This window comes from Arachis duranensis, chromosome 8 (assembly GCF_000817695.3).
Source record: "Arachis duranensis cultivar V14167 chromosome 8, aradu.V14167.gnm2.J7QH, whole genome shotgun sequence".
Lineage (NCBI taxonomy): Eukaryota > Viridiplantae > Streptophyta > Magnoliopsida > Fabales > Fabaceae > Arachis > Arachis duranensis.
In genome coordinates, this window is record NC_029779.3 from 34478921 (window position 1) to 34491090 (window position 12170).

A 12170-nucleotide genomic window follows, 5' to 3' on the forward strand; every position below is an offset into this window, starting at 1 on the left:
CGCTGTGTTTTCCCACCTTCAAAATAAAAATGGATTGGTAAACAAATAATATTTTTATTGAAACACTGGAAAAGACTAACTACATGCAAAGTGTTTTGATTAGTTCGGCAGAAGAACACTGACTGTGATTAATATATTGAAGCATATTCGAAAGTATACTCACTTGAATTTTGGTTTGTTTTGGATAGCCACAACTAAAAAATTATTACATATTAGTGTACAAAAAAATCACCAAATTTTTCAATTAAGAAACATTTTATTTTGTAAGGATTCCTCCAGAAGTGGTTATACAAAACAATATTGAGTGCTAAAACACTACTACCCGGACTGATCAGATTATATTTGACTAAAATTAAAATTCCATCTACACTAAAAAGAATTAAATTGGATTGAATATACACGTTTTTTACTTTTAGATTTAGATCGAATTGGACCATACATGTAGATGTGAGACATTTTAAAATAATTAAAAAAAAACTATGATTCAATTTTTTTATTAATTTTTGGTCAAATTTATGATCTATCAGATCGAATAGGCAGATTTGATATTAATATCCAATATTCAATCTTACATACTTACGAATCAGCAGGTTAAATAATATCTATCTAATAGCATGATAGATTGGATATTATCCACAAAATTCAAATCAAATATAATAATTGTATCTGTGAGTTTTGGACACTTGGACGTATCAGATTCCTTTTGTACCTTTAATGGCATATTTTTTTTTTTTGAAAGAGAAAGCTGAATAACACACTGAATGAAGCATACAACCGATAAGAACAAATAAAGGACAATATTATGAGACCATAAGCAATTCTTATATCATTTTGAGCATAGCGATTAGTAATATGAATTTACCATACCACTTTCTAACACAATAAAATAATCTAATATAGTTTATTATATTTGTTGTCTTATTCTAAAATATTATATCATTTCTGAGTAACTAAATATTCCATATAAAAAAAAATCCAACTAACTACTTCCTACACTGCTACACATATCTTTGAGTTTTTTCAGTGTCATATTAAGTTTTATTGAAACATCTTAACTAGTGTTGATTCAAATACAACATAAATGCACAGGAGAAAAATATTAATCAGTTAACATTTCTCAATAAATTAAAGGTAGCTTTCTTTGGAAAGCGAAAAATATGATTACACAACTAGAACTTTTAATACAACTCATCATGAAAAAACATACATCCGAAAACTAATCAATAGCTATATTTTGTTTGATGCTATACATACAAGTTTTTTTGGCTTACAAGTCTTATAAATTGGTACAAGCCTAACAAAATATACGCATTACACTCCCACATTCAAGAGTAAATAAACGCACGTTATTCAACCACTTCCTGTTTCTAAAGCACGCTACTCACCATATATTATGAACGACTCTTCTTCTTCTTCCTCCATGAAAACGAGTTTCTTACCAAAGTTGAAGATAATGGAACTTCACAAATACACCCAAACGATTACAGAAATACACCCAAAATTCGTTGAAGTACACCTTATGCATAATTTAGAACTCTTTCTCTTTCTCCTCTTCATCTTCTGCTTCTTCTTCTTCAAAAACAATTTCAGAGCTTGATGTCAAAAAACAATGAAAATCGAGAATAACGAAGAAAGAAAATAGAGAGAAAAACACGTAAATGAAAAAGGAGAAAGAGAAGGCAAGAAATGAAAGAAAAGAAGAAGAAGAAGAGGAAGAGGAAGAAGAACGTGCAGCAAGAAGAAGAAAGTGTAGTGAAAACGTGCAATAACGGTTCGAAGCGCGTTAATATAAATGACTTATAAAGACTTGTATAAAAAAACGCTTGTATGTGGAGAATTATTCATTTTGTTTAGCTTCTTCAAAAAATAATCGAACTAAATTTTTAATTATTTTATAAAATTTAAATAAGTCTCTCAAAATTAATTCTTCAATTAATTTTCTTTTGCCAGAAAAAGAAACAAACTCACCCTAAACATTACAAAATCTTGATCACCCCCTCCAAGTAAGAGTCGATGAGTTTGGCCTTCAAAAATGAAAATGCTGCCTGACACATTGGCCTTTTGGCATTCTTTAGTCACATGATGTTTTATTATGGTGTTCATTGTCACCTTTAAACTTACACCAAGTGGTGGGGCGTTACAATTTTCCACTAAAAAAATCTTCAGATACGAAAAAGTGCAATGAAAGAGACTTTGCGGTATAGAACACATGTGTTTTGTCACCAAGATTTAATTTTTGGAAAAATTTTCCATGTGTTTCTATGGTCCATTATTTTTCTTTTTGGTCAAACCCTTTTGTAGCTCCTCTCCTTTATGAAGTTAGTAGTGATAATCAAACGGATGAATTTAATATAATATTTCCATGTCTTCTACTTTGTTTTGATTGTATCATTGGATGAGTGTGTTCTACAAGTGAAATTATTACAAACTCATGATGGAATATATTCGTTTATGTATGTTCTCTTGTCAGCTTAATTAAATTTTTAGAAAAAGTAATTTTATGATATGGTATTAGAATTTTTATAAATAAAAAGTACAGAATTCAATTTTTTTTTAATTTTTAAAAAATAATTAACATAAGACAACTAAAAAAAATATTGTAGTTTTCGTAAGAACCAACATACTAATTGTACTCCAACAAGAAGAAATTTTCTCTTACTATTTCGGTATGAATTGAATATAAACTTTCATGTTGCATGCCAACTTGCAGAGAGGCTAAAACACAAATGCCAAATTGCATTGTATGAGCTGTGAGTTTATATTAGTACTTAAAATCTTGTAATAATAAAGAAAAAAGATATGTTTTTCACATACAAAATTTCCAGTAAACGAAAATATTCCATGCATGCATAGGATATTATTATATCAGGCCATAGTGGGTATAAATTAAAATAATTATATGAAATTATAATGTGAAGTTATCAGGAAAAATAATTATGTAAGTGTATTCTTAATTTGAAAAAATGAATATTATTCCTCTTTAATAACATGTTTTCTTAAATTATGTAAAATATGAAAGAATTGTGACAGCAAATACATAACAAAAATATTATTTGTACAAAATCAAAATCAACCACTAAAATTAATTACTAATATATTTGTATATAAATACATATGTAATTTAATTTATTTTTAATATGTATTTATATTTAAATGTGTATTTAATACTAGTGTTTAACTTTAATGACCACATAACATAATCGAATAAATAATAACTTAACTCCATAAAAACAACTGATAAGTTATGCTAGACACAAAAGCTTAATTACTTTTATTTCGTCTTCTAAAATTGTTATTATTAGTTCTGGTTCTAAATTAGTTTTTTTTCTCTCATGTCCAGAACATTTTCAAAACATATATGATTGAATCTAAAATAATATTTTTATTATTATTGAATTCAAATTAGTAATTTTTAGCAATTAAAATTTTTTAATATCTTTGTAGGAATTAAAGTAAAATAAGCAATTTCTAAATCGACTAAGACAAATATTTTTTTACACAAGTTAAAAAAGAAATTCACAACATAAAAATATAAAATATATTTAACCAAAAAAAAAGAAAGAAAAATCTCACAAAAGATAAGACAGATGAGATTCTATAGTAAGACAAACCTATTAAAGAATTGTGAAGAATATGCTAATAATCAATTAGAAAGTAATATTTTCCAACAAAAGTATAATAAGTTAATGATATAGATTGTATCTTGAAATGTCACTTTATTAATCAACAACAATAATATAATTTTACATTATTTCAAAGTTTATTTTTATTTAGACACTATTCTATCATATATCATTTGTCATGATACCACTCTTTTTAAAAAATTTAAATTAATAATAAGAGATATATAAATGTCGTTATTATGGTTCCATCCAATGATGATGATGCGTTGTTTATATATTTCAACGGCGAAAAATGACAGTCAAATAAATTATTAAGAGTAAACTACTAAAAATATACTTGAATAATTTTATCATCCATAAAAATATATTTAAAATTTATTATGAATAAAAATATATTTACATAATTTAAAAAAGAACAAAAATGCCTAAAAAATGTTATTTTTTGTAAATAACAAATTTAACAAATCACTTATACATTTGATTCAAAATTTTATAAGAATATTTAGATAAGTGTTTAAAATAATATACACAAAAAAGGAGATAAAAAATTGATTTTTATTTTTTAAAAATCTTATTAATTGTTGACGAAAAAGTTACAAAAAATATATACTTAACCAAAAATGACTAAATTTTAAGAATAAAATATCTCATTTTTTTAATTATACTTGCAAAAAATTATATTAAAATTCAACTTCTAGATAAAGTATTTTTTGAGAATACATATTTAATGTTGATATTTTTGTTGTGTTTTTCAATTATTTTAAAATATTTTTGTCAATAATAAAATTTGAATGTATTTTTGTCAATAACAAAATTATTCGAATGCATTTTTAATATACCAAAAATAATATCCATTATTAGAGATATGATATAATTATTATGTTATTTCATTCTATCAAGTATATCTGTTTGTTAAAAATATAATAATTTATATTTTTTTTTATCAGTTTAAATTAAAAAAAAATCATAACAGAAACTATAACAAAATTTAAGTATTACAAAAGCATTAAAGAGCTTCAAATTTTTCTTTTCAGAAAAGTTCTATATTCATCACTCCAAAACAAACTCTAAAGATTAATTAAAAGTGACAAGCAAACAAATTAAATTCTCATGATTTTTATGGCTGCTTCTAACATTTTCAACATGTTGTGGCAAGCAGGGGGGGCCCTTTCTTTATGACATTTTTTAATTTTGTCCGTTTGTAATTCAATTGAATATAAATTTTATATATACACAATTGCTGACGTACCAATTAAAATGCATTTTGATCATTTTTATACGTATTGATAATTTGATATAATTTGTGAAATTTAAAAAACTAAATTGTACAGTCTATTTTAGTCATATATTATTAAGTCACATTTTGTAAATATATTACATATATACTTTAATTAGATGACAGAATGACACGATAAATAAATAAAAACCCTTAATTTAGTAATCAAAGAACGTGAAAGAAAATTGAAATTTCATAATATAATATCAAAATTTTTAATTTAAAAATCTACAATTTAATTTTTATTGATGTAAAAATAAAAAATTTTAATATAAAAATCAAGAAAAGAGAAAAAAACATATTAAAAAAACTATAATAATTTTAAAATTAAGTTCCAAAAAATAATAAAAATGGATGGTTACAAAAGAAACAAACGAAAGTAATAATTGGACGGTAGTCATTTTCTTGCGATTCTTAATTATGTGATGTATTGATATACATTTTGCGTGTGTATGGGTTATGTGTCATGCACCAGCTTGTTATTTACAATATTGCAATACCCAACGACGAATAAATAACTATTAAAAGGGAATTAACGTTGTAAATAATTTCAATTCTTATAATTTTATGCTTCATTCAAGTGTAAACACAAATATACTAGTATTTTTATCCGTCTTATGAGAATATAAAATTTTTAAAATTACGTTAATTTTATTCTAACATTATAAATTACAGTACAAAAAATTTGTAAAATTAAATTATTTTTACAAAAAAATCATTAAAGACAAAAGTCTCATAGACTAAAAAATTAGGGTCTTCGTAGATAAAATTATTTTTAATCACAATATTAGTATTTTCTTTAAATTATATGTAATCACAATATTAGTATTTTCTTTAAATTATATGTAATAAATATTTAAAGAAAAAAAGTAAAAATATAAGTTAGAAAGATAAGCAACAAAATTTTAAAACTAAATAAAAAAAATTTACATATAATAATAATATCTTTTATTTGAATTATATTATGTTGTTAATTTTATTTTTTGTAAAACAAAAAATAAAAAAATAGAAAATGAGAGAAAAGAGAGAGAAAGATAAAGAAGGAGAATGAGAGAAAAAGTTTGTTAATTTTGTAAGACAAAATTATTTTAATTGTAATGAAAAATATATTTTGATTTGTCAAATTACTAATATAAATTATAAATTATATATAGAATAGAAAAGGGAAAGATAGAGAGCAATAGAAAAAAAGAGAGAGGTAGATAAGAGAATGTAAGAAGGAGATTTACTCATTTTGGAGGAAAATATATTCTCTAAATTTTAATAATAGAATGTCATGTGACACATTTTAGTTATTAAATTAGTTAGTAATATATAAATAAATAATTTTAATTTAATTTAAATTCAATTAGAAAATATTATATTATATATTTTATTGTTAAATTTATAATTAGTCATTGATAATAATATATAACAGAAATAAAGTGATAAAAAATAAGAAAATAGAAAAAAAGAGATAACTGTTTAATTAAAAAAATTAATTATAATAAAAAAATAATATAATAATATATTTTAATTATAAAATTAATAATAGATAAATAACATGAAAAAAAGTTGATTTAAAATCTTTAGCCATGGGAAAAAGTTAGGTTGTGTGTTTAGGAGGGGCCGGGTGACCAGTGAAAGTAACAAGGCACAAAATGGGCAAATTTAAGTAAATTAAAGTGTGTATAGAAATATTTTTTTTATAGAAAAGTATGATTCGAGAAGAGTCAAAGTATTTGCTCCTTACCAATTAAAAGTAATCTTTTTTGTCTCTCCAAATTGGGTTATGTACATATATAGGGTTTGTTAGTTTGGGATATCAATCTTTCATTATTTCACATGTGCAAATGGAAGATGGATTATACATTATGGGATTTAATTAAGTGATTTAATTAAGATGGATTATTTTAATTAGGTATATGGCCTTTTGGCTTGCTTGGGATCAGAGTTTCTAGAAGAACAATATAATCATTTTAATTATACAAAAAATTTACAAATTTGTTTTATTGATTCATCAGCAGATCCATGACTGAGATGTTAGTCAGCATTTCCCATGTGCTTAGAGAAGCTAATTAATAGTTTCACTAACACAAATCATAATTGTTGTAAATCTAATAATTGAGAGGTCAGGCTTACTACTACGATTGGTAACCTCCTCTTACAATGATTCAAATTATTGGAATATATCATGAAATTATGTTTTCTAAAAATTTAAATTAATAACAAATATATAAATAATTATATTTTAATATATTTTTTAAATAATTTTTTAGATTTATTTAATTTTTTATATAATTCTTTTTTATTTACTATATATATATATCAAAGAGTAAATTTTAAATTTTTTTATTATAAAAGTTCTTATTTTTCACGTGAGTGATGTATGTTGTCACATAAATAAAGACTTTAGGTGTGGACAAATTTTCTTTTCAGAATAAGAGTGAAAAAAAATAGAAGAGGAAATGATAGATGAATATTATATATATATATATATATATTATTTTTGTGTATGTTTTTCTTTTACATATTCCAAATTTCATATTAAAAAGTAATTGATAAAATATCAATCTTTTATTATTCTTACTCTATTTGTAATACCCTACACGCACATTATATTGTATTAAGCTACACCTAATAAAGTTCACGGGAAATTCTACTATTTTTTGTCTCCTTAAGTTATTTAAATATTTATAATTAATTAAGATTATGTGGTTGAGCAGCATGATGCTTTAGTTGAGAGAATTTGAGTAATTAAAATAAATGACTTGACTAAAGATACTTATTAAAGTATTAATTAAAAAATTAAGAAAAAAACTAAGGTGGATATAAATACATAATAAGACACACTTTAACAAGTACTTGATGTTCATTATATTATTGTTAAGGAATAGAGTAAAGTCACTATTAGCTTTTTAAAGATTTTGACTTTGAATTTTTTTTAAAAAAATAATAATAATTTGGTCTTTTAAAATGATAAATGGTGAATATATAATTTTTTTTTATTAATTTATCAACTAAAACTTAATAGAGATATTTATATGTACTGTTAACTATTTTGATGTGTTTATATATAAAAGATAGGTATATAAATTATAACTTTTGAAATGAAACTTAACTTGTTTTTAATAGGATTTGTGATAAATAGAGAGTAGTTGATAAAAGGTATATAAAAATTTTAAAAATAATAAATACTTAACTGTTTAAAACTACATCGTTTTCATACTCGTGTGACAATAACAAGACATACACCACTGTAAATAATAACATAATACATAAACAATTATATCTCGTTTCACACTATTCATTGATAAAAAGACATATATGTTCATCATTTACTATTTTAGAGGACCTAATTAATACTTTTTTTCTTCAAAAACTAATTAATATATGTTTAATATCTTTATTAAGAATTTAATTGTTACTTTATTCTAAGAAATAATATTAGAAATTAAAGAACATTCACCCCAATTAAGCTTCACTAATACTTTATGGTGAATTATTATACTGATTAGGGATGGCTAAATCAAAGCACTAGTGGGAAGTTTAGTCCAACACAGAGAAAATTTGCCCAAATCTTTGTTGGCGCATACCTTATCTAATTAATAATATCTATCTATCGCCGCAAAGGTCAAACACACACACAAACAGAGCCAAATTTAACTTCCCCAACTTGTATGAGCTTATGACCCACCTTAAGATTCCAAAGTAGTTGTCGCTATATTTAATCACATTTATCTAATATATCATTAGTATAATAAATTGAGTTGGAGTAGTAACTACCTCTTGGTCTCTGAAGACTAAATAAATTCTTTAAAGAATATAATAAACCACTATCATAAAAAGAAAAAGTACTATTTTATATTATCACATATGCATATAATAATGCAGTTATTATAAATAATGTCTAAAAAACTAAACATATGTATGTGTCATGAATCAATTTTTTTTTTTAAGTTTAAGATGTTTTTATTTTATGTTAAAATTCTATTTTTATTTTGAGGAATAAAAAAATAAAAATTGAATATTAATTTTTTTAATAAAAATTTTGACACCATATCACACATTATTTTTCTTAACAATTAGTATGACATATATATGAGTCCTGTGATTGTTGGTTAATTCTTCTTTTATATTTATTTTTCTATAAACATGTAACTTATTATATAATAATATTTCTCTGCTATATATATGCTTTAATTTCTGTTATTGAAGACTTGGCCTCTCTTTAGAACTGGCCACCAAACTCCACAATCTCTAATTATACATCATTCTTCACATTCTTTATCTTCTTCTTCTTTTCTTTCTTGCTTTCTTGCTTTTTTTCTCACTGAGAGAAACGAAATTGAAAAATCCGGTGGGTTAATTAGCTCCAATAATGAGTTCCATAAGCGAAACCCCTTCTTCTTTTCTCACCACCAAGAACATAACCGGTGAAGATGATGATGAGTCCCCAGAAGAGAGTGGTTGGACCACTTACTTTGAGGATTTCTTTAACAACAACAACAACAACCACAGCTATTGTTCTACAATATTGTCTAATAATAATAATAATAATAATTTATCTTCTAGTGTTGTTGATTGTTGTTGTTCTTCTTCTCTTGTCTCTGATGCTGCTTCTTTGTATGCTACAAAATTTGTTGATGACACCGTGCAAGGTAATAATAAAAATAATAATAAGGAATTATGTATGACTATGAGATTGAAGAAAGGTAGCAGATCAGGTTTAGTGAAGAGGAATAAGAACACCAGAAAAGGTTTTATTGATGATGCTTTGGAAGATACTGCAAGTTCTCCTCTTAATAGCCCCAAGGTTCATTTTGCTTCTTCTTAATTCTTTCTTTCTTTCTTTCTTAGCTTGTTGTGACCTTTTTTACATTGTCATTTTTCCTTTAATAAATTTAGTTCCTGTTTTATTTAATTAAAATTTTATTTTAATATATTAAGTAAAACAATTTTATATGTACACCTAATATTCTATCAACAAAAATAATTACATTAATTATATAAATGGTTATTTAAAAAACAAGAATATAATTAAATGATTGTGTAATTTACACCATTAGTATATTAAAATTAAACACTATTTAATTATGCTACAATTTATTCATGATATTTTAGATTTTATATGAAGAGAAGGAGGAACAACACCTTTTTCATCAGGTTAGATTTCAATTTCTCCATTTACTTTGATAATAATAATAATAACCTCTCTTCTTTCTTTCTTTATTTGTTTTATGTTAAAATAATTTTTAAAAGATTAAATTTTAGCTACTAATTTTATCTAGGTAAGGATCATCAAAATGATGATAACTTACTATTTCTATTCTTTTCTTTAATTTCTTGTCTACAATAATATTTTGTTATTTTATACCGAAAAATGGTGCTATGTTTTTATTTCAGCGGCGTTCTATACATACATACATACATACATGCACATGTTGTTGGTAGCTTTGGAATTGAATGATTGATGCATTTTCCAAAATAATCCAAATAACAAGTTGACATATATTGGTATGTTTTTGGTTTTTTGTAGGAGAAAGGAAATGGCTCAGGAATAAGAGATGAAAGAAAAGAATTGGGTTTTAAGAAGAGGGATAGTGACTACACAGAACTGAATAAGAAGGGTTGCTTAGTTCCTTTGTCTATGCATGGTAATAAAGTATATCTAGGTTGACTAGTTTAATTTTCCAATGCTAAGAAATCGCTCTCAAATTTGCAATTTTCTCTTCTTTAATTAAAACCATGCACACACATTTAATTTTTATCATGTTGAACAGCGAACCTAAATTATGTTGGTGTATATATATGAATTGAGCCTTTATAATTTCCATATATATTTGACTATAATAAATTAAACTAGTGGTTTTAGACTCATAAAACTATCTTTATCTAGTGCGTGCTAACTTGCTTATAAAATTAAAATTGGGATTTATAATTTATTATGTTAGTTGGATTTTGAAACCAACATTGTTCATGCATGCCCCTTCATTATCATGCTCTCGTTCTTCTATTAATATTGAAGAAAACTATCAATTATGTATTTATGTACTAGCTAGAAGAGTAAATAGAAAATTAAATCAGAGTGAAAGTAAAGTTATGAGCTAGTCTGTCTTTTAATGAGAGTTTAAAATTGGATTTTGCTATATTAAAAAAAACTACTAATTAATTTGTGCTTCATTCACGTGGAAACATATATAGTAATAGTATAATAATTAATTTGATTCAACAAATTCTTACTTGACCTGTGAATTTATGTGATTATTATACCTTTTCAAGTCTTTCATATATGTTTGAAGATATTCCATTATTATATTATGTACAAAAAAAAGTCTACAATGAAATATGTAGTTAATTGTGTCTCTGTACATGACATAACAGGCTAATTAAAGTTATATGCAATTTAATATCAATAATGCTTAGTTAGTTATACGTCGTTGTGTGAATCGTTATTAATATTCCTACTATTTATTAAATAAAATTATCCTAGAAAATTAAATATTTTATTTTCCTCTTCTTTTTTAAAATAACTATCTAAAATTATATAATATCAATAAACAAACTTGTTTTTTAGGTATTATTATTCTTCAACACAGTTAATTAAGAGTAACATAAAAAAACAAATAATTTCATTTAAAAATTAAAATATCTAAAATAATTTAATTATTTTTTATTTTTTTTATCATTTGTGTTTTTTCGAGGTCTCCCACCTTTTAATATACATTCTCTTTTTTTTTATCATCTTTATTTTCTTTTCATCTGGTTCTTCAACTAATTTAATATAATATATACTTTTTTCTTAAAAGCTATATTATATAAATCTAAAAAAATATTTTCCTATATAAATTTTATGTATTTAATTTAGATTAATGACACCAAATATTTGTTAGTCTACTATGTGTGAATAATTTAAGTGAAATTGTATCAATTATGACACTAGTAAAATGTGGCATAATTTTAATTTGTCCCATTTTAATGACATTAATTAATTATTATAATTTACTATTAATAACTGACTTTTTTTTTTTTACTTGTTATGTCATTAGACTATTCAATAAATTAGTTTTAAATAGTTTATGTTTATTTTTTATTGGTGGTTTGTCATTGAAATCAACCATAAAGAATCATTTAATTTTTTAATTAATATTAATATTTTTTAAATTTAATATTTTTAGATTAATCTATTTTTTTTTAAAAAAAGAGGCCAATACATTTTAGTTGAAGAAAATTTTAGTTGAAAATATAATTTTTTAATTATTTCATATAATTTAATAAATAATTATATTTAT

At 23.6% G+C, this 12170-nt stretch overlaps 1 protein-coding gene across 2 annotated transcripts; it reads left to right on the forward strand.

Annotated features, from left to right (window-relative positions):
• Positions 1–9121: 9121 nt before the first annotated feature.
• On the forward strand, positions 9122–10631 carry LOC107462357 (vascular-related unknown protein 4-like). 2 transcript variants are annotated; one of them, XM_016080927.3, is made up of 3 exons: positions 9122–9694; positions 10003–10044; positions 10418–10631. In XM_016080927.3, exons 1-3 carry the CDS (start codon positions 9260–9262, stop codon positions 10556–10558), a joined length of 618 nt encoding a protein of 205 aa, XP_015936413.1. In that variant the 5' UTR covers positions 9122–9259; the 3' UTR covers positions 10559–10631. The 2 variants fall into 2 exon arrangements, with proteins under 2 accessions (XP_015936413.1, XP_015936414.1); XM_016080928.3 differs by lacking the exon at positions 10003–10044.
• The last annotated feature ends 1539 nt before the right edge of the window (positions 10632–12170 follow it).

Excerpts from the sequence above, each read along its gene's own strand:
- LOC107462357 (XM_016080927.3), top strand. The coding sequence starts at position 9,260 with ATGAGTTCCATAAGCGAAACCCCTTCTTCTTTTCTCACCACCAAGAAC. Across the intron at positions 9,695-10,002 it reads CTCCTCTTAATAGCCCCAAG|ATTTTATATGAAGAGAAGGA; the intron begins GTTCATTTTGCT and ends ATGATATTTTAG. Across the intron at positions 10,045-10,417 it reads AACAACACCTTTTTCATCAG|GAGAAAGGAAATGGCTCAGG; the intron begins GTTAGATTTCAA and ends GGTTTTTTGTAG.